The sequence below is a fragment of the Ornithorhynchus anatinus genome, chromosome X5, assembly GCF_004115215.2.
Source record: "Ornithorhynchus anatinus isolate Pmale09 chromosome X5, mOrnAna1.pri.v4, whole genome shotgun sequence".
Lineage (NCBI taxonomy): Eukaryota > Metazoa > Chordata > Mammalia > Monotremata > Ornithorhynchidae > Ornithorhynchus > Ornithorhynchus anatinus.
In genome coordinates this window covers 20464964-20488137 of record NC_041753.1, presented here as the reverse complement: position 1 = coordinate 20488137, position 23174 = coordinate 20464964, and the positions used below count along the sequence as shown (strand labels likewise).

General features: G+C 45.4%; 1 protein-coding gene across 1 annotated transcript in view; it reads left to right on the top strand.

Moving 5' to 3' along the window:
• The window catches only part of RAD23B (RAD23 homolog B, nucleotide excision repair protein), a 64118-nt gene extending 52119 nt beyond the window's left edge, over positions 1-11999 (top strand). The window contains exons 7-10 of the mRNA XM_029055010.2: positions 2641-2773; positions 4593-4720; positions 5627-5794; positions 10379-11999. Of these exons, the coding sequence (XP_028910843.1) occupies positions 2641-2773; positions 4593-4720; positions 5627-5794; positions 10379-10492 (543 nt within the window). The 3' untranslated portion in view covers positions 10493-11999. The remainder of the gene's footprint in view (positions 1-2640; positions 2774-4592; positions 4721-5626; positions 5795-10378) is intronic.
• Positions 12000-23174: the final 11175 nt, after the last annotated feature.

The window sequence follows — 23174 nt, the reverse complement described above, 5'->3', positions numbered from 1 at the left end:
GGTCTGAATCCTTCTAATTGGTGGACGTGGAAGGTGTCATACTTGTTCTCTAAACTTAGAACATATTTTACTACAGGTTATATATTCCTTTTCATTTCTGCCTTGGGACTCTGCTTTATTTGGTACTGCCGATGTTTACATCTACCATTTTACAGGCTTGGATGAATATGGTGTGTAGTTTTCTTGCTGAAGTAAACAAATTGTAAGAAAAATTCTAATTGGATCCTTCACTGGTTGCCAATTCAATTGCATGTGAAACTAACATATGACTTCCTCTCTGTTTTTATGGTTAACTGAGATGACCTTATGTTTTATTCTCTGTGGTTGGGTGTTAAATGCATTCATTCCATTTTGTTTTCTTTCAGAATCAGTTTAGAATTAAGGGAGTGGTGCAAGACCTAACTTTATCTGCTTGTTTTGGCATTAACTAGGTGTTTGAGGCAGGTTCTAGGGAGACGTTTGCATTCAGATGAGAGGAGAGTTTGATCAAGCTCAACAGAAAATCACAGATAATAATTGTGGTCTTTGTTAAATGCTATATGCCAAACATTGTTCTGAGCACTAGGAAAAACAAGGTAATCAGGCCAGACACAGTCCCTGTCCCACATGGGGCTCATAGTCTTAATCCCTGCTTCACAGATGAGGTAATTGAGGTACAGAGAAGTGAAGTGACTTGCCCAAGGTCACACAGCAGACGTGTGGCAGAGCCGGGATTAGAACCCAGATCTTTCTGACTCCCACACTTTTGCCATATCCACCAGGCCACACTGCTTCTATAGATACCTCTATAGATATTTTAAAATACATGACTTCATTATACTAAAGTTTTGAAGTACCCAATGACAGTATGTAAATGTCTAAGAAGTTTTGGTCATTTGAACTCCTGTTTCCAGTGTCATAAAAATTCTTTAAAGTTTGTGCCATGCAGGCAATAAACAACTAAAGGAGCCCTATTGTATTGGGTGAGTACTTGTCATTCAAAGAAAGAAAACAGTGATGACATACTTTGTGAGTTCAGTGTATCACTTTTTCTTTTTCTTTTTTTCCATTTTGGGGTTTATAGGCAAGGAGGGATATAATCTCCTTACCTAATGGATAAATGGCATTTATGGGATAAGCATCTGCAGATTTATTAATGTAGTGCTTGATGTCCTCACTTTGAAGTTTCTTTGAAAGTCTGCATTGAAATCTAATTTAAGTAACAATTAGTCTTCTGTTTTCTACCCACTAATCCATATGTCTGTGAGCTTAGTTCGTGGTTTAATTTGTGGCCCAAGCACATTCATATATGTAAGTTCATATTTCACCCCCTTCGCAGATCTGTAAGAAAAGGTAAGCCTAGTAGTTTTTTTTTTTTTAAAGTTTAATAAGCAGTGGGTGGGACCTGTTTGAGTATGACGATCTTTTTTCCTTGAATGTTTTATGAGCGACATTGCTGTTAATTTCAAAGTACAATGAATGCCAGGTATGTTGCCACTTCATTTTCAATATTGTATAAAAGTGATTTGATGTGGGACAGGGACTGTTTTTTTGGTGGTTGTTTTTTTTTGTTTGCTGTATGGTATTTAAGTGCTTGCTATGTGCCAGACACTGTACTAAGCCCTGGGCTAAATACAAGCTAATCAGTTTGGACACAGTCCCTGTCCCACACAGGGCTCAGTCTTGATCCCCATTTTCCAGATGAGGTAACTGAGGCACAGAAAAGTTAAGCGACTGGCTCAAGGACACAGAGCAGACAATAATAATAATGGTATCTGTTAAGCGCTTATTATGTGCCTAGCACTGTTCTTAAGTTCTGGGGTAGGTATAAGGTAAGCAGGTCGTCCCACGTGGGGCTTACATTCTTAATCCCCATTTTACAGATGAGGTAAATTAGGCCCAGGGAAGGTAAGTGGCTTGCCCAAGGTCACAGCAGACAAGTGGCGGAGCCGGGATTAGAACCCATGACCTCTGACTCCCAAGCCCATGCTCTCCGCTAAGCCATGTGGTGGAGCCGGGGTTGGAACCCAGGTCCGGGCTCGTGCTCTGCCCACTAGGCCGTGTGGCTTCTCTGTTGGCTGAAACTCACTGCATCTGACCTGATTAACTTGTATCATCCTCAGTACCTAGAACAGCGCTTAGCACATAGTAAGTGCTTAACAAATACCACAATTATTATGTTTAAACCCAATGGTTCCTTGACACTATCTTCTCCTCCCCCCCCCCCCCCCCATGCCTCTCTTGTTAGACCCTATATTTCTACCCGGCTTTTGTATGGCAGATAAGGGTGGTGGTTTTGGTGAGTGGGGAGGGGAAGGTTTCAAAATGGATTGTGAGCATTGGTGTCAACATTTCACTTGGAGTGCAGGGGAGGAATGGAGGACTGGAGTTTTAAGAGGGCTGGAAACCGGGAGGGGATGATCCAGGCCAGAGGCCACCATTTGGGGGTCTTTTCAGCACTGCTCAGAAGTCCTCCATTTTGTCTTGTTCAAACCAGGATGAGCGAAGCTGGTTATCCAGTTCCAAACAGCTGTGGGGGTGATTGACCCCCATGGAATTGGGGTCTTGTGTCTGTGAGCCTTTGGCAGTGATCAGTGACATAATATGAAGCCTTCTCATCGTAGGCGGGAATTTAAAGCTTGGACATTGCGTGTGTTTTAGGGCATCCCTGGAGATCGAGAGAGTCAGGCTGTGGTTGATCCCCCTCAAGCAGCCGGTACCGGTGCTGCGCAATCCTCCGCGGTGGCCGCAGCTGCAGCAACTACTGCGACAACTACTTCTACAACTTCTGGAGGTAAAGCAGAGTCTCTCGGTGAGGAGGGTGGGCCGTGTCTCAAATGGAAAGGAAAGGAGAAGAGAAAGCCAGTGCTGGTTAATTATACTGTAATGTCACTTACTCTGATTTCGATTTCAGATGAAAATAATTTAGGTGGGAAAATGTGCTCTTTTGTATTCTCAGACAAACTAGAGGCATACTGAAGTAAAAGCAGTAACTGGCCCTCTCCCCCCTTTCTTCCCTGGAACTCTCATTGTTTTACCTTTTCTTGTAAAAGGGAAAAATCCCTAGGCAAATTTGAATCATTAAACTTCCCATCGTGACATATCAATTATGCCATATTTTGAAGAGAGTATACATTCATGTACAGTGTAAGTATGGCGCTCTGTAGGTCAAAAATTCTTAAACTAGGAAACTTCAGTGATCTGCATGTAAAACACCTTTGGTACACTGCATGTTTCTCTTGGAAATAGGGAAAATTGAGTTCAGCGAGAGTGGTATCTAACTCTTAATTCAAAGGATCTGTTTTTGTAAAATTTTTGGTTTCAGACTGCAGTTGTTTAGAATAATCAAATAGCTATTTGGTTTGTCATAATACCTAATTTGTGGTTTCTTCCATCGTCTTTGATACTTGAAATCGTTGAACTTAAATTTCAGTTGGTATGTTAGGTTTACTTTAATCCATTTAGCCTTGTATATTTTCAAACGAGAATACCTTATAATCGACCAAAATCTACCCACTAATGGTAACTAAATCTCAATCTTGTGGTTAATGTTGAAATTGCCCCTCCCTTTCAGTCAAATTTGAGGATGCTCATAATAACCCTCCCCTCTCCTCTACCCCCCACCCCCACCCCCATCATTTTTCAGATACTTCCCATTGCAGGATCTTACCTACTTTTTATTTAAAGATTTTAAACAATATTTTAAAAAAGTAATGGCAGGGTGCTGAATGGAGGTGGGGGGAGGAATGGGGGTACTTGTGCATTTCCAGAGAATCCTTTAGGAAATAGGCTCCTACTTAATATTTTATTTTTCATTTGAATAGTATGTATTCTGGAAGAATATTTTTCCCTAAGCTGTTCTCTACTGCTGTTGCCTAACTGTGGACGTGCTCTTAAGTAATAGTTTCCAAAACTGACTTGCTTCTTGGAGTGATCTCTGCAGTTTGTGAATTTAACTCATTTAATCTCTTAGTGTCTATAGCAGGCCTTTAAAATGTATGATTACATTTTTAATGAAAAAAAAGCTATCTAGTCCTCCTGAAAATCCTTTCTCCCAGAACGTTCCCCAACTTAATTTCCACCATCTAAAATTGTCGACCCAACTGCCATTCTTACCACTTATAGCTAAACAACAATTCTTAGCAATCTTGTAACAATATTTTCACTTTATTCATCTTTCCGTAGTTTGTTTTTACCAACTGTAGCTTTGTACTTTCTCCTGCTTCCACTCATTGTAAACACTCTGTTTCCGCTTATCAATCGTACTTATTGAGCGTTTACTATGTGCAGAGCACTGTATTAAGAGCTTGGGAGTACAACGCAACAGAGTTGGTAGACATGTTCCCTGCCCACAATGAGCTTACTGTCTGGAGGGGAAGACAGATATTAATATAAATAAGTTACAGGTAGGTATATAAGTGCTGTGGAGCTGGGGAGGGGTGAATAAACAGAACAAGTGCAAGGGTGATGCAGGAGGGAGTGGGGAAAGTGGAAATGAGGGCCAGAAATGGTGTCTTTTCCTATATTTGATTTTCTCAAGTGTTTAGTACAGTGCCCTACAGAAAGGCACACCATAACTACTATTGATTGATCGCATATATTATGTATTTCAGGTCATCCACTTGAATTTTTGAGGAATCAGCCTCAGTTCCAACAGATGAGACAGATTATCCAGCAAAACCCTTCTCTGCTGCCAGCGCTGTTACAGCAGATAGGACGAGAGAATCCTCAGCTCCTACAGGTGACTTTAGCAGCAGTGTCGGGCTTCAGTAATCCCTTTAGGGTATTGGTACAGGATTCTGAAATAAGTCATTGAGCATGATCCTTCCACCTATTCATTTCTAAACATGAGTCAGGGCTCATGAGTTCGAATCCCAGCTCTGCCACTTGTCAGTTGTGTGACTGTGGGCAAGTCACTTAACTTCTCTGTGCCTCAGTTCCCTCATCTGTAAAATGGGGATTAAGACTGTGAGCCCCACGTGGGACAACCTGATTCCCCTGTGTCTACCCCAGCGCTTAGAACAGTGCTCGGCACATAGTAAGCGCTTAACAAATACCAACATTATTATTTCTTCAGCCTCCCTCCTTCTGATCTCTCAGACCTTCTCTAACAGATCCCCAAACCATTTCTCTAGCATGTATTAATGTACAGTCACTAATAATAATAATAACAATAATGTTGGTATTTGTTAAGCGCTTACTATGTGCAGAGCACTGTTCTAAGTGCTGGGGTAGACACAGGGGAATCAGGTTGTCCCACGTGGGGCTCACAGTCTTAATCCCCATTTTACAGATGAGGTAACTGAGGCACCGAGAAGTTAAGTGACTTGCCCAAAGTCACACAGCTGACAAGTGGCTGAGCCAGAATTCAAACCCATGATCTCTGACTCCAAAGCCCGTGCTCTTTCCACTGAGCCATGCACTATTTAGAGTTGATGAGTAGACTACTTGGAGTGCTGAGGTAGTGTAGCCCAGCTAGAAAATTCCAGCTCATCAATCTGCAGAAATAGATTTCTCAGCTAGTTCTTAGTTTCTAAGGCGCACTATTCTTCCCTGTTTATGTTCATAACTCGCAGCTGCCACTCAGAAGGTCCAAAAATGCTAAATTTCAGTATATTGTTTTCTTCTGTCCTCCAATACACCACAGCAAATCAGCCAACACCAGGAGCATTTCATTCAGATGCTAAATGAACCAGTTCAAGAATCTGGAGGTCAAGGAGGAGGTGGAAGTGGCAGTGGAGGAGTAGCAGAAGCTGGAAGTGGTCATATGAACTATATTCAAGTAACCCCTCAGGAAAAAGAAGCTATAGAGAGGGTAAGTAGTAGGAGTCCCACACTGAATCCTGTATTAAATGTCAAATTACAATATTTCAAATGTTGGTATTGTATATAGCGTGAGCTTTCATCAAGACTTTGTCCTCTTTTTACTGAGAAATGGAATTGTGAACACCTTTGAAAATAATGCTTTGAATTTCCATAGCACTTGCATATTCTTATTTCTGACCTCTCACATATCCCTGTAAGGTAAGGAAAGGCAGGAATTATCCCTGTTTTACAGCCGAGCAGACCTGAAGCCCAGAGAGATTGTGACCTGTCCGTAGTCACATAGCATGCTTCTTTTGGGTCAGTGGTCTTGTAAGGATGAAATGATGACGGTAAGCAGATTGAGAATGTGTCTTGCAGGCCTATTGTAACCTTGCGAGCTACTGCTTTGCGGCACAGCCTCTTGTGCATCATTCTTAAAACAACATCTTACTGGGTCATGACACGTGAGAAGCGGACAGACAGCCAATCTCCTGTTATGCTCTACATTGGATGCTTATTAGAGCACTGCGGGTAGTTTGGGACATCACCCTATATAAAGCACGTGGAGAAATGAGAAGTTCCAGAGAAGTGACAAAAATGATTAAAGGAGTGGAAAAGGGTAAAGAAATTAGTAGTTTTAGCCTGGAGAAGCGACAGCTAAGAGATGGCTTAAAGGCTTGAAATATATGACAGGTTTTTAAGGAGAGAATGCTTACCAGTTTTCTAAGCCCAGAGGACCAAACAAAAGAAAATGGATTAAAATTGCCCCGTGGGAGATTTTGATTGGACAGGACTGTCACAGCTGCTCACATTATTGCCATAAAACACCATTCAAAATACAGCATGTGGTTCCCCTCAAACCTCCAGTGGCCAACCATTCTTTCCCCCCTTAAACAAAAACTCCTAACCATTGGCAGTGTCTCAACTGTATAAGGAAAAGCACATACAACTACCTGGCCCAGAGAGTTTAGCCGTTCAACCTGTCTGCGGGCAGGAGACCGAGCCAGGTGATTTCCTGAAGTCCGTTGTAGCTCTATAATACTCTAGTCTGGAATCTATAAGGGCTTCCCCCCACCCCCACCCTTAAATATCTAGTCCTGTCCTGTAAGGGAATTCGTGAATGTTATTCTTTCATCCTGACATTTGGGTGTGTTTAGGCACATTGTGACTTGCCACGTGTTCTATGTGGCAAATGAAATTGTTGCCCAAATCTGTGGAACTTTGTTCTGCCCCTGCTTGTACTTCACATACGAGGTCAGAAAGGAGCGGGGGGCAGCTGTGGACTTCGAGCGGGCCAGAGCGAGGCTAAACGTGAGCAGCCAGTAGGGGCCGTCAACCTTGGCAGGAGCATTTGACCCTGGGGCGGGGGAAAAGGGCTGGGGCAAAGGGATTGTGAAACCAGCTAGGTGGGGTTAACACCTGCTAGACACCACAGGCGAGGACTGCTGGTAGTGCTAGGGCTTAAATAAACAGGTAAGCAGAAGGGAATCGGTGGGATGCGCAGAGCCAGACAACTGCTAAGGTAGCACATCCTGGGTGAGCCATGGGAGGTCCCGTAAATCTCAAGTCTAGGGGCCTGAGTTACCCTGCAGGAGCAGCGTTGCTTAGTGGAGAGAGCACAGGTCTGCGAATCAGAAGGACCTGGCTTATTCATTCATTCATTCATTCAATAGTATTTATTGAGCGCTTACTATGTGCAGAGCACTGTACTAAGCGCTTGGGATGAACAAGTCGGCAACAGATAGAGACAGTCCCTGCCGTTTGACGGGCTTACAGTCTAATCGGGGGAGACGGACAGACAAGAACAATGGCACTAAACAGCGTCAAGGGGAAGAACATCTCGTAAAAACAATGGCAACTAAATAGAATCAAGGCGATGTACAATTCATTAACAAAATAAATAGGGTAACGAAAATATATACAGTTGAGTGGACGGGTACAGTGCTGTGGGGATGGGAAGGGAGAGGTGGAGGAGCAGAGGGAAAAGGGGAAAATGAGGCTTTAGCTGCGGAGAGGTAAAGGGGGGATGGCAGAGGGAGTAGAGGGGGAAGAGGAGCTCAGTCTGGGAAGGCCTCTTGGAGGAGGTGATTTTTAAGTAAGGTTTTGAAGAGGGAAAGAGAATCAGTTTGGCGGAGGTGAGGAGGGAGGGCGTTCCAGGACCGCGGGAGGACGTGACCCAGGGGTCGACGGCGGGATAGGCGAGACCGAGGGACGGCGAGGAGGTGGGTGGCAGAGGAGCGGAGCGTGCGGGGTGGGCGGTAGAAAGAGAGAAGGGAGGAGAGGTAGGAAGGGGCAAGGTGATGGAGAGCCTTGAAGCCTAGAGTGAGGAGCTTTTGTTTGGAGCGGAGGTCGATAGGCAACCACTGGAGTTGTTTAAGAAGGGGAGTGACATGCCCAGATGGTTTCTGCAGGAAGATGAGCCGAGCAGCGGAGTGAAGAATAGACCGGAGTGGGGCGAGAGAGGAGGAAGGGAGGTCAGAGAGAAGGCTGACACAGTAGTCTAGCCGGGATATAACGAGAGCCCGTAATAGTAAGGTAGCCGTTTGGGTGGAGAGGAAAGGGCGGATCTTGGCGATATTGTAGAGGTGAAACCGGCAGGTCTTGGTAACGGATAGGATGTGTGGGGTGAATGAGAGGGACGAGTCAAGGATGACACCGAGATTGCGGGCCTGCGGGACGGGAAGGATGGTCGTGCCATCCACGGTGATGGAGAAGTCTGGGAGCGGACCGGGCTTGGGAGGGAAGATGAGGAGCTCAGTCTTGCTCATGTTGAGTTTTAGGTGGCGGGCCGACATCCAGGTGGAGACGTCCCGGAGGCAGGAGGAGATGCGAGCCTGAAGGGAGGGGGAGAGGACAGGGGCGGAGATGTAGATCTGCGTGTCATCTGCGTAGAGATGGTAGTCAAAGCCGTGAGAGCGGATGAGTTCACCGAGGGAGTGAGTGTAAATGGAGAACAGAAGAGGGCCAAGAACTGACCCTTGAGGAACTCCAACAGTTAAAGGATGGGAGGGGGAGGAGGCTCCAGCGTAGGAGACCGAGAATGATCGGCCAGAGAGGTAAGAGGAGAACCAGGAGAGGACAGAGTCCGTGAAGCCAAGGTGAGATAAGGTATGGAGGAGGAGGGGATGGTCGACAGTGTCAAAGGCAGCAGAGAGGTCAAGGAGGATCAGAATGGAGTAGGAGCCATTGGATTTGGCAAGAAGGAGGTCATGGGTGACCTTAGAGAGAGCAGTCTCGGTAGAGTGGAGGGGACGGAAGCCAGATTGGAGGGGGTCTAGGAGAGAATGGGAGTTAAGGAATTCTAGGCATCGATTGTAGACGACTCGTTCTAAGATTTTGGAAAGGAAGGGTAGTAGGGAGATAGGACGATAACTGGAGGGGGAAGTGGGGTCAAAAGCGGGTTTTTTTAGGATGGGGGAGACGTGGGCATGTTTGAAGGCAGAGGGGAAGGAGCCCTTGGAGATTGAGTGGTTAAAAATAGAAGTTAAGGAAGGGAGGAGGGCAGTCCCAGCTCTGCCTCTTTTCTGTTGTGTGATCTTTGGCAAGCCACTTCACTTCTCTGGGCCTCAGTTACTTCACCTGGAAAATGGGGATTGAGAGTATGAGCCCCATGTGGAACAGGGACTATGTCCAATCCGATTTGCTTGGATCCATCCCAACGCTTAGTACAGTGCCTGGCACATACCACAATTATTATTAGTAGTAGTAGCAGTACACTGACATCAAGTCACACCCAGTCGAGGACAGGTAAGCCCGGACAGTTCCCAACCTCTCTATCGCAACCCCTTTCCCCATTTGTGGAGGTTTCGAGCTTTTGGAGTCTTGGCATGGTAGTTCATCACACACGCAATTGTCTCCTGAAGCTATTTGAACAGACCCCCAAGAAGTCTCAAGGGCGGTCTCTCACACGATGTTGTATCTACCCAGACATGAGCCTGGAGCCAATTTCCATCTGGTTTAGGCACCAGGAGTGCATACTGGGTATTGGATGGGGTTGAGACTGGGCCAGGTTGAACTGAGTTGGCATTGAGCCTTCCGTTTCATGTAAGACTCTAGTGGCAGGAAGAACATGAGCAGTGGAGGAAGCCAGATGACCAGAAGGGTTAGAAAATATCAGGGGGAGGAAGGGAGAAGAAAAGTGAGGGGAAGCGGTAGACAACCTGAGAAAAACATGAAATTTTCATAGAGAGTACACAGCGTCTCAGCTACTGTAGAATCTATTTACTAAGTAAGGGGAGGATGAATATCTTCAATGTTTTTGAAAAATGAAAAAAAAAGACCCACTTGCTTAATCACTTAATCTAAAAAAAGAAAACTGAAAGGCAGCACTCAGCGAAGGACTAAATACTATGATACGACGTTACTGTGCTAGAATCGGAGTAGGAGAGATAAAATTAAGCACATCTGCCACCAAATTTCTTCTCAATAGAGTTTAAGATCTTGAAGGCTTTCCTGTTTGGTATTGATCATCACATTGGTTTTTTTGAATCGTAATGTCAGCAATGCTATGGTAGGCATTTATACACTAAAAAAAATGAAAACGTGTAATAATTTGCTTTGTTTTACTAAACCCATTTTTTCCCTCCTTCTCCAGTTAAAGGCGTTAGGATTCCCTGAAGGACTTGTGATACAAGCGTATTTTGCTTGTGAGAAGAATGAAAATTTGGCTGCCAATTTTCTTCTACAGCAGAACTTTGATGAAGATTGAAAGGAGAGACTTTTTAATCTCACTTCACACCAGTGCATTACACTAACTTTGTTCACTGGATTGTCTGGGATGATTTGGGCTCATATCCACATTACTTGGTATAAAATTGTAGAAGGCTTGGGTGGGGAGGGAGGGATACAAAAAAAAAAATAGGGCAGGGATAAGTACAGTGCATGTCTGCTTTAAATTAGCAGATGCAGCAAAGCCACAGTGTAAAATACTCTACAACCAAAAATCAGCTTTTGCAGATATTTAGTTCCTTCTATAACTGTAGGTGACCTTCCTAGGTTTTCACTCTTTTTAGCGTACTAGATCCAGAAATTTAGTGTAATGCCCTGTTTCATCTTTCTTTTGATTTAACATTGGTTTTGGAAAGAGCCTTTGCTATCTAGAATCTAGAGTCTCATGGCAACACTGGAAAATGGCTTTGTGAAATTCAAAAGATTTTTGGAGCAATTGTAAACATAAATGCCAAATTATAGGTGGTTATTTTTGCTGCTTCAGATATGTATAAGATTAGTGTACGCCCATTCTTCGTGTTAATGTTGGGGAAGCAACCTTTTTCTTCAAGTGAAAAGCATTACTGTTTTAAAATTTCTTGTTCATTGAATGTGAGATCTCTTCTGACATGATTTGAGAAGCTGTCACAAAACAGGCAAAGTTATTTTCCTGTTTGCATTTTTTTCTTTTGGAAAAAAATGGTAGATATCTAATTACTATTTACTTCAACATTACAGCAGTAAAAGTTTTAAAACAACCATTGCATGTTGCTTTTGATGTATCCCTTTTCGTGATTTGAGCACTTTTTGGGCCAATGGAGAAAACACAGCATTCACTCTCCCTACCCTGCCCAGAGAAAAGTATTTAAACAATTCAAGGCGCACTACCTTTTTTCAGATCATGAAAAGGTGATCGAACATAGTTCTCTAATAGAAATGTCTCAAAATTAGATTTCTGATATTAGTAGAATTATTTTCTCAAATGACAAGGTATGATCAACTGAAGCTATTGACTTTGTCATGCTTTTGAAAAGAACACAGAACGCTTTTCAACATCTTTTCTTAAAGACATGTTTGGCAAAATATTTTGAGAGGGTTGGGAATTGGAAGAAGATGGGAGAATATCAAACTCTAGAAAAGAGGCAGTCGAGACATCACAGCATATTAAAAGAGAGCTTTTAACATTGTTTAATTTTTCTCCCTCTTTTGGGGTAAGCCCTTGTAAATCTTGGGGTTTGAATCATTATGAGAGGGGTTAGACGGCTACACTTTTGCTTCTCAAAGATGTTTTGGCCTAACAAATCTTTAACTAAGAATTCATTTTAAATTTATCTGACTCTGTGATGCTGAGTAGGAAAATGAAGTTTGCACAGGTTTATCCCTGCAGTGACCTCTTGCAGTACAGTACCTTTAGTACAGCTTGATAATGATGCTTTTTGAGCTTCTATGTCATGCATTTGTTATCTTCTCTCCTATGAAATAAATCAAATCACGATTTTTTGCCACAATGTGATGATGTGGTTTAATTTTAAAATGACCGTATTTATCATCAGTGACTTTGACAGTTTGTCAGGATGGTAAGTGAAAATTCACTCTGGGTATCACATCTAAATTCAATAATGTTTCTGAAGCAGTGGAGAAGACTAAGCTGAATTCAGCTCCATCGTCATTGCTTACTTGTCTCTCTGACTGCCATTGAGGGTCAAAAGCAAATGTCTGCGAGAAACCTTATGATGCCGACAGATGAAATTGAAGCAAAAACTGATCTTTGGGCCTCAATTTGGACCTCGTAGCTGTTAGCCTTCTGTTTCTAGTGTATAATTTCAGCTGTTCACCTGTTCTTTTAGCCCCTTGCTAGTAATTGGGGTAATGCCAACTTAAGAACCTGACAAGGGAGCACCCGAAGAATTGTTTGAGCCATATAAGAATAGTGCATTAAATGTGTTTGATCTCCCCCCCACCCCCACCCCCACCCCCCCTCAATTTACTCTTGGGCCCAAGTAGCCTGGGAAGACTGCTTCATAAGCACTGCCGATAAATCTACTGATCTTTCTATTTTAGAACTCGATCCATTACCAACCCTGAAAGGAATATTCATAGCCAGATTGTCTCTGAGTAGTACCGTTTTTAATGGCAGAGGTGCTCTGATGGCATCAAGAGGTTTGCTACTTTGTTTATGGCGGAAAATGGACTATTCCAAGCTCAGTTTGTTTAAAGCTTGCTGTGGGGCAATCAAGATACTCTAAAGAACTCCCTCTGAACATTCAGAAATAGTTTTGCACGGATGACCCTCCAACCCCCACCCCCAGGCAGTGGCCACTTGGAATCAAGAGCCAAAGGGGTTGCCCTGGTGCTGAACTCACCTTCAATGGGTGGCCAACACTTTGGAGTTGATTTTGATCATCCAGCTGCGGTCTCAGCAACCAGGAAGAAGGCACTGAAAAAGAAGTGCGATAGGCAGCCATTGGGATTTTGATTCTTGGGCTGGAATCGTGTTGTAGCACTGCTTTCCTGAAAGCCTTATGTTCCCACCATTACCACTGCTGGGTGGGGTGATATTTTTTTTCCACCCGGCAGGTGACCTGCATCAAATCCGATCACTTAGGAAAGGGGGATGTCTTAGGAAGTTTCCCTGTTGCCTGCAATGTGTGTATGTGTGTGTGTGTTTGGGGGGGGTGGGGGGTGCTGCAAGCCAATGCTGGTGGTATCAATGACATACGACGTCATCCGAGGACCCTGGGGTTGCTTGGCCACATTGATGGGGCTCACCCTGATTGTTGGTCTGAGCTGGGGAGGGGTTGGGCACGCAACTTGTGCTGCCTTATTTGTTCTGTGTCGACTTCTGCAATGTTACTGGTAACCCCATTTGTGAGTGCTAAACTTGAGATGGCGTATTAAGGAAAGGAGAGGTGATGATGACAACGCTGACCAGAAATTAGCACTTGACTAAAAAATCAAACAGGTCTGATGAGCACTGTACTAAACCCTTGCGTAGGTACAAGATAAGTAGGCCAGACATAGTCCGTGACCTACGTGGGCATCATTGTATTTGGAAAATATTCTCTATTCTACATAGACCTTTGGTTGTGGAATTGCCTGGCAGAAAACTTGCCTCCATCCTGTATTTTTTTTGGCGGGGTACAGGAGCCCAAGTTGTCCAAAATAGCCCAATGAACAGGAGCTGGTTTTATGTAAAGGAAATAGCAATTCTGTTTGCAGTAGAATTTGCGGTGCCCAAGCAAGACTCAATTTAAAAAAAAAATCCAGCAGCCAGGTTCTTTCTCTTGCGTTCAATTCATTCCCTCAATCGTATTTATTAAGCATTTAATGTGTGCCAAGCACTGTACAAAACAATTGGGAGAGTACACTCTAACAACTTCTGTTCCCCCACCCCCCACCCCCACTATATTTTGATATTTGTCTTTTAGGTGAGTTGAAGAAATGCCTTTCCATTTTTGGTGGTGCAGTGTTGGATTTCTGGGCCCCCTTACAACTTCATTCAGCTCATCGTCATATTTATTGAGCCCTTACTGTGTGCAAAGCACTGTACTAAGCGCTTGGGCGAGTACAATAGAACAGAAACATTCCCTGCCCACAACTTGCTCAGTATTATAGAATTGCAGTGTTAACACAAATTATTAAAATGGATTTGCTAGAGAGTTAATTGAGCTGAACTTGCAGTTGAATAAAAACGTGTTAATCGCCTGAAAGAATGGAGTTGCAGACATTTAGTGCCTCCTGTTCGCCCTATGAATTATCACGAAATAGATGAGCTTCTTCCCTAGTATATTAACTGAAGCCAGCCTCTTTCCCCCCGCCCACTTCTCTTTCTCTCCCCCCACCCACAACTCTCTTTTCCCCTCTTTCCAGTACTTCATAATTCTTACCTGAACTCACAGGGAGGGGAGCAATTCATTCATTCATTAGTATTTATTGAGCACTTACTATGTGCAGAGCACTGTACTCAGCACTTGGAGTGTACAATTCGGCAACAGATGGAGACAATTCCTGCCCAATAATGCGCTCATAGTCCAAAGGGTGTAGACAACCAGCAAAGCAAAACAGAACAAAACATAAGCAGTCTAGCGCAGACATCATAAAGATAAATACAATCCTAGAGATCTACACCTCATTAACAAAATAAATAGGGTAATAAGTAATATATACAAGTATGCACAGTGTTGAGGGGAAGGGGGAAGAGCAGAGGGTGGGAGTGGGGGGGAATGGGGAGGAGGAGCAGAGGGAAAGGGGGGGTTCAATCTGGGAAGGCCTCCTGGAGGAGGTGAGCTCTATTGGAGATGTGCATCAAGTAATTCACGAGTTGCTACAGTACTGTCTATTTAACTGGGCCATCACTATTCCCAGGACAGCAAGGGCTGCGTTTTTGAGGGGTAGGAGGTTTGCTGATATTAGTGGTGCTGTAGTCCTCCACTTGTATAGATAGTTTAACAAAATCCAACAGTGCCCTTCTTAAGGATCCAGTTATTTTATAAGTATTTTACCCAATCCCAAATGAGTGCTTCTGAGTTGGTCCGAAAAATTTAAACTATGGAAAAGGGCTACAAGCATGAATGGACCACACTCAATATTGGAAGAATTAGAATCCACCCTTGGCATGTTTTGTGAGCTGTTGACCGTAGAAAGTTTTTTCGTCTTTCCTACTGTTAGGTAGTTCAGTATCCGTTTCAAGAAATCCTGGAAAGACCAACAGCCTTACCATTCTAATTAGGGTAATAGAGCTGAGCGATTCATTTGGAATTACAGGAGTAATGGAGCTTTTACTTTGTGCTGTCTGGGCTTTAATTACCACATATTGGATTTTTCCCTAAGCAATTCCTGGGTAGAGGTGCCAGAGGGAATGTATAATGGTCTGGATTCAATTGGGGTAGTCGGGTGGCCGATGTGACACTGACATCTTTAATTCATGCCCTTTTGACTCTTGCCTCAGCTGCTAAATAATCGTGACCTGTAGATGATGGTAAGGCAATAGTTAGTAATACACAATCTCCAGAGAGCAGCAGGGTTAGGATACAGAATCACCAAAATGTATGAGGTCTGAAGCGTAAATGCAGGAGCAGAGGAGGAAAAGGAAATTACTTTGTCATTCTCGTGGAATAACAAGAAGAGGCTTTTGTTTTGGAGGAAATGTGGGTCAAAAGATGAACTTCAAGTTAACGCAGGGCCCCTAAAATGCACAGCAGTCACACTTGCCTTCTGGCTATTAATTGAGCCCTGATGTCAGCCTGTTTTATCAATCAATCGTATTGAGCACTTACGATGTGCAGAGCACTGTACTAAGCGCTTGGGTTTTCCCAGGTTATGCCACGATCTGTCGGGAAGAAGTCTAGTTACAGCTTCTGATCGTGGTAGAACGAGCAGCCCATTCACATTCCTTGAGCGTGAGCTCTTGCTCTTAGTTAAATTAGCCTTGAATTTATTATTTTTAGTAGTGGTCTTTATCGTTCTGTTAGTTCTGAGTTAGAAAATCCTTCAGTGCTAGATAACATGAGACCCTCGATCCACACCGAAATGTAGCTCGGGGCCTGGTGAGTTGAACACCTGCCACAAGGAAGCGGAGAGGAAAGATAAGGCGAGGCTGAACTGTGGCGCAAAGGCAGGGGATGCTTAGTGAATGTTTCACCACCAAAACCCCTCCCGTCCCCATCCTGGAAGGCTCTACACTGGTGGAACGGACTACAGAAAGAAGCAGACGGTAAAATGGAACCAACTGATCCTTGTCTCCTGGTGTGCCTAAATGCTGCAAAAAGGATAGTGTGTTTGCATAACACCGGTCTCTGGATCCCCAAGGTCCTTCGCTTTCATTTATCTTTCCTGCATTTAGGTATGGGACAGCTAACATGATCCCCGCTTTACCCCTGAGAAAACGGTGATGCATTGAGAGGGTGGTAGAACAGAAACTTTAACCTGTGTCATCAGTTTACTCCAAACCCAGTGATTCCCCCAGCTTGGTCGTGCTGTTGGGTTTTCTGCTGGTTAAATTCTGCCTTTGTGCCAAGGTTGAGCAGTCCTTTCAAAGGGAAAATATCCCATTTACGAGGGATGGCTGTTCGGGAGATGAAGTTGGGTCAGGCTAGGAGCAGGCCAGGTGAAAGCCTGGACCACGTTATATAACTTAAGTCTGTTTTGGGGGACCCTGCAAGCTGGGGCATCAACAGTGTCCCCTGAGAGATTTGGGGTAGTTGCCGTTTTAATGATTATGATATTTGTTAAGGACTTACTATGTGCCAGGCTCTGTACTAAGTACTGGAGTAGATATAAGCAAAGTGGATTGGACTCAGCCAGGCGCTATGCTATGCGCCGGGGTGGATACGAGCAAATCAGGTTGGAAACGGTCCCTCGTCCCATGTGGAACTGTCTCAAACCCTATTTTCCAGATGAGGTAAGTGAGGCCCAGAGAAGCGAAGCGACCTGCCTAAGGTCACACGGCAGACAAGTGGCGGAGCCAGGATTAGAACCCATGACCTTCTGACTCTCCAGCCCGTGCTCTGTCCACTACACCATGCTGCTTCTCTTTTTCTCTGCTGAACCCCAGGACCTAAAGGGTAAGCGCTCAATAAGTATGATCGATTAACCTCCCCCTTGGATTCCTTTCTGTTACTGCCATTATATCCCTGATTGACTGACCTGAAAAGAAGCAGCATGACCTAATGGAAAGAGCACGGGGCTGGGAGTCAGGACCTGGGTTCTAATCCTGGCTCTGCCACTTACTTGCCAGGCGACCTTGGACAAGTCACTCAACTTCTCTGTGCTTCTGTTTCCTCAACTGTAAAATGGGGATTCGATACCTCTTCTCCCTCCTACTTGAACTGTGAGCCCCATAATAATGTTGGTATTTGTTAAGCGCTTACTATGTGCAGAACACTGTTCTTAGCGCTGGGGTAGACATAGGGGAATCAGGTTGTCCCACGTGGGGCTCACAGTCTTAATCCCCATTTTGCAGATGAGGTAACTGAGGCACAGAGAAGTTAAGTGACTTGCCCACAGTCACACAGCTGACAAGTGGCAGAGTTGGGATTCGAACTCATGACCTCTGACTCCAAAGCCCGTGGACTGTCTGACCGGATTAACGTGTATCTACACCTGCGCTTAATACAGTGCTTGACATATAGTAAGCGCCTAACAGTTATCATAATCATTACATTAGACTAGCCACCTAGAATGACCTGCCTGCATTCAGTTAAAGCAGAAACCCGGATGGCAATTAAGTGTATTTGGTGGTCACATCCTCCTACCCTCCTCAACCAGACATGTCAAACTTCACAGTCTGCTGTGAGGTTGTCCCTGTCCCACGATAGAGGTGTCTATCCCACACCACTGCCAGAGCAAGGAGCCAAGCTGCTCCGAGAAGGTCGAGGAGAAAAAAGGTAATGGCCTCAGTGTTGGTTTTCTACCACTGCTGTCCAGGAGGCGTCTGGGTGTGCATGTATGTCTGTCTTTCATTTGTGTCTCCTCTACCTCCCCCTTAATTTTGGACCTCATCAGGAAGTCCTTCATCTAAGACGGTTTGAGTTAAGATGAACAGCATTTACAGCCTTTCTGACACGACCCTGGGACACGGGTGGAGGCGGGTGGAGTGTGTGCGTGGGAGCCGGGGACAGATCGTAACATTGTTTGGACAAGAAAATGAGAGTTCTCTCTACCAGTTTCATTTCCTCTAGTTCTATTTAATGTATTGGGCTGTTAATGATCTTACAAAATAATTCATTAGTAATCTGCAGCGTTTTAAAAGTGTGCCCCACCCCCTCCATGAATGTACGGCACATGCCCATACACAGGAAATAGTGTGACGTGCTTACCTGACTTGCTACACATTCCCCATTTACTTCCAAGAGCACAGAGCTGGGAGTCAGCAAACCCAAGTTCGAACCTGCCACGCTGGCTTGCTTACTGTGCAACCTTGGGTAAGTCACTTAACCTCTCTGGGCTTCAGTTCCCTCATCTGTAAAACGGAGGTAAGACTGTGAGGCCCATGTGGGATAGGGACTATATCCAATCTCAACCTCATGTCTACCTTAGCACTTAAACGGAATAAGTGCCCAATACGTGCCGTTATTGTTCTTATTCATCCCACTCAAATCTTTTCTCACTTTTATTCTCGTAGTATAAATGATGGGTTAAACCTAAGATAATTTGATCAGTAGGGCCAGCTTCAGCTATTCAGCCACCCAAAGGCAGGGGAAAAAGCCATCCAGCCTCCCTCCCTTTGACGTGATAGCCTACGGAGGTCTGCTTGAACCCCGGGACCGAAAGCATTTCTTTGAAGTGGGAAGGAACTTCTGCCACCCCCACCCTTTCCCCCCAGGACCCTGTTCTGATTCCGACTAGGCACTCGATGGCTACTGCCCTGAGATGATTGCTTCACTTGCTTACCATCGGTAGATCAGCCACGTCCCTGTCTCCCAAGGAGCCCAGGGTCTAAATGGAGGAAGTCAGATGCAGAGAGTGAAGTTAAGACGAGAAATATGTTGCAGCTTAGACGAGCCAAGATTACAACTGATGTAATGAATAAATACATTTTTAGGAGGATTCACTGACCCCTTGCTGCTCCAAGCCTCCCCAACTCCCCAGTGTTCTAAAATATCTAAAGTCAGGTTTTGTTGCATCCCGTGGTGTTAACAACGGAGGTACAGAGCTGGACATGGGATGGCCTTGCTAGCCTTGGATCTCCTGATCATATAGGGGTTCAACTCTTGACTCCTGCACAAAGCAGGGCTTCCATCATTCATCCTTGTCATCTCCCTTAAAGGTAAATTTGGGTTGGGGTGTGTGGAGGGTGGGGGGGAATGTTAGCAAGCATGAGCAGGTGTGGATGAAGTTATTGAGCATGCAAGGTATGCATGGGGTGTGTGTGTGAGAGAGAGAATGAGTGAAAGAATAACGTGTATGTGATTTAATGGCAGAACTGAAATCCTGGAGCAATGCTGGGTTCCCCCCAGCTCTTGCTGATGATGATGGTATTTATTAAGTGGTTACTGTGTGTTCAACACTGTTCTAAGCTCTAGGGTAGATACAAGTTAATTGGGCTGGACACAGTTCCTGTCCCAAGTGGGGCTCACAGTTTTAATCCCCGTTTTACAGATCGAGATAACTGAAGCCCAGAGAAGTGAAGTGACTTGCCCAAGCTCCCCCCCCCCCAAGACAAGTGGCAGAGTCAAGATTAGAACTCGGAACCATCCGACTCTCAGGCCCGTGCTCCCTCCATTAGGTCACGCTCCTCCTCGCGCTCCCTACCCATAAGGGGCTCACAATCTATTGGTTCCAACTTTTCCTTCCCAGTCGGCTCCTTGTACTCCTTTCCCCAACGGTGGAATGAGTCCCCACTTAGCCTCCCGCTTTTCACCCCATGCAAGGCGGGCCCGGGGAGGAAAATGGGTGATGACAGAACCTCTCACTGCCTGCTGAGAGAGCTTTGGTTTGCTTTCTCACCATCCATTCAAATCCATTGACAAGACTGTACGGACCGTCTGCGGGCTATGATTTCCCAAAGGGACTGAGGCCTGGACAGAGGGCGGACAGTTAGGATAGGGACTTCTATACCCCTGCAAACAGGCCAGGCAGCTGAAACCCTACAAAGGCTCATTGAACCAGTCAGTCAATCGTATTGATTGAGTGCTTACTGTGTGCAGAGCACTGTACTGAGAGCTTAACCAGCGCGGCCTAGTGGAGAGAGCACAGGCTTGGGAGTCAGATGGACACGAGTTCCCATCCCGCTCCACCATCCGTCCACTGTATAACCCAGAGCAAGTCACCTCAGTTCTCCGCACCTCAGTTACCGCATCTGTAAAAATGGAGATTGACTGAACCCCATGTGGGACATGGACTAGGTCAGCGTGGCTCAGTGGAAAGAGCCTGGGCTTCGGAGTCAGAGGTTATGAGTTCGACTCCCGGCTCTGCCACTTGTCAGCTGTGTGACTGTGGGCAAGTCACTTAACTTCTCTGTGCCTCAGTTCCCTCATCTGTAAAATAGGGATTAAAAGTGTGTGAGCCCCACGTGGGACAACCTGATTACCCTGTATCTCCCCCAGCGCTTAGAACAGTGCTCGGCACCTAGTAAGCGCTTAACAAATACCAACATTATTAACATTATTATTAATTTGTATCTAGCCCAGTGTTTTGTACAGTGTCTGGCACATAGTAAGCTCTCAGCCCTGACTCACTCTCTGCTGACATCTGCCCTGGGGCCATATAAGGGTGCTTCCTTTAATGCCTCTGTCCCCCTCAATCCCCAGTCCACCCCACAGGGAGTTAGGTTTGCCCACTTGCTCAATCCCCGGAGGCGGGGAAACCCCCAAGCCACCAGTGTTAATGGAAGGGGATTAAATGGCTCAGCATGGCCCCAGAATGGATCCTAACAAGAAGAGTTGGAGCCAGGGAGGACCCGGGTTGAATAAAGCTAAATGGGCCCTCCTAATAATAATAATAGTAATAATAATGTTGGTATTTGTTAAGCGCTTACTATGTGCAGAGCACTGTTCTAAGCGCTGGGGGAGATCCAGGGTAATAAGGTTGTCCCATGTGAGGCTCACAGTTAATTCCCATTTTACATATGAGGTAACTGAGGCACAGAGAAGTGAAGTCATTTGCCCAGTCACACAGCTGACAAGTGGCAGAGTCAGGATTTGAACCCATGACCTCTGACTCCCAAGCCCGAGCTCTTGCCACTGAGCCACGCTGCTTCTCTACAGCAGCAAGCAGAGATCCTGTTAAGGCCTTATTATCCTTACAGTCTTTTTATCCCTGTGTTGGATTTTTCAGGGAAACTAGTCAGTGAGTAAACGAATGCTTGCCATTTTCAGGACTGACCACTACGTATTCAGGCTAGTGCTCCCAGCATCCCTTACTACTTCTTTCCCGGATAGCTCGAGCAGGACACTAGCTTTGGTTTGCTTTCTCACCATCCATTCAAATCCATCGACAGGATTGTACAGACTGTCTGCGGGTTTTGGTTTCCCAGAGAAACTGAGGCCTGGACAGGGGACGGGCAGACAGGAGAGGGACTTCGATGCAGACGAGGAAGAGTGGGGAAAAAAGATCAGGTCCGGAAGCATGGAGGAAAAATTGGAATCCAAGAGCAGACGGGGTTGCCGTAGGGGTTTAATGCGGTGTTGGAAGCAGGCGCTCTGCTGCCCGCAGCAGGGGCAGTCAAGATCATCCGCGGTTGAGAAGCAGCGTGGCTCAGTGGAAAGAGCCCGGGTTTGGGAGTCAGAGATCATGGGTTCGAATCTCGGCTCTGCCACTTGTCAGCTGTGTGACCGTGGGCAAGTCACTTCACTTCTCTGTGCCTCAGTTACCTCATCTGTAAAATGGGGATGAAGACTGTGAGCCTCATGTGGGACAACCTGATTACCCTGTGTCTACCCCAGCGCTTAGAACAGTGCTCTGCACATAGTAAGTGCTTAACAAATACCAACATTATTATTATTACACGAAAACTGGTGTCTTTTATGCCCCACTGGAGGGGTGTGAGAAAAAGCGCCTTCCTTGTTGGGTTGTCAAGCTGATGCCAAAATCCAGCAAGTGAAGCTACCCATCTCCCAACGCTCTGAGGGCAGCAGGTAACGTATACTGGCAGTGATAAAAGACAGCTGATTGGGGATGTTGTAATCCATCTCTGATGGATTAGAGAAGCGGTGTGGCTCAGTGGAAAGAGCCCGGGTTTGGGAGTCAGAGGTCATGAGTTCGAATCCCGGCTCTGCCACTTGTCAGCTGTGTGACTGTGGGCAAATCACTTCACTTCTCTGTGCCTCAGTTACCTCATCTGGAAAATGGGGATTAAGACTGTGAGCCTCAAGTGGGACAACCTGATGACTCTGTATCTTCCCCAGCGCTTAGAACAGTGCTCTGCACATAGTAAGCACTTAAATACCAACGTTATTATTATGTTCTGAGTGGGGGGGGGGGTATTTTTCTTTTGCGACAGAAAGAAGGTGAGAATCCAAAGTGTTCTGCAAGTCATTTTAGAGGGTGAAAAGTAGGTTGCTGGGGTAAAAGAGTCCAAGAAAGTGGAAGTATCCCTCTGCTCCCTCTGCTCCCTCTCCCCCCCCCCCTTCACCTCTCCGCAGCCAAACCCTCTTTTCCCCCCTTTCCCTCTGCTCCTCCCCCTCTCCCTTCCCATCCCCTCAGCACTGTATTCGTCCGCTCAACTGTATATATAATAATGTTGGTATTTGTTAAGCGCTTACTATGTGCAGAGCACTGTTCTAAGCGCTGGGGGAGATACAGGGTAATCAGGTCGTCCCACGTTGGGCTCACAGTTAATCCCCATTTTACAGATGAGGTAACTGAGGCACAGAGAAGTGAAGTGATTTGCCCACAGTCACCCAGCTGACAAGTGGCAGAGCCGGGAGTCGAACCCATGACCTCTGACTCCGAAGCCCAGGCTCTTTCCACTGAGCCACGTATATCTTCATTACCCTATTTATTTTGTTAATGAGATGTACATCACCTCGATTCTATTTATTTGCTATTGTTTTAATGAGGTGTTCTTCCCCTTGATTTTATTTGTTGCCGTTGTTCTTGTCTGTCCGTCTCCCCCGATTAGACTGTAAGCCTAACGAAGGGCAGGGACTGTCTCTGTTACCGATTTGTACGTTCCAAGCGCTTAGTCCAGTGCTCTGCACATAGTAAGCGCTCAATAAATACCACTGAATGAATGAAAGGAT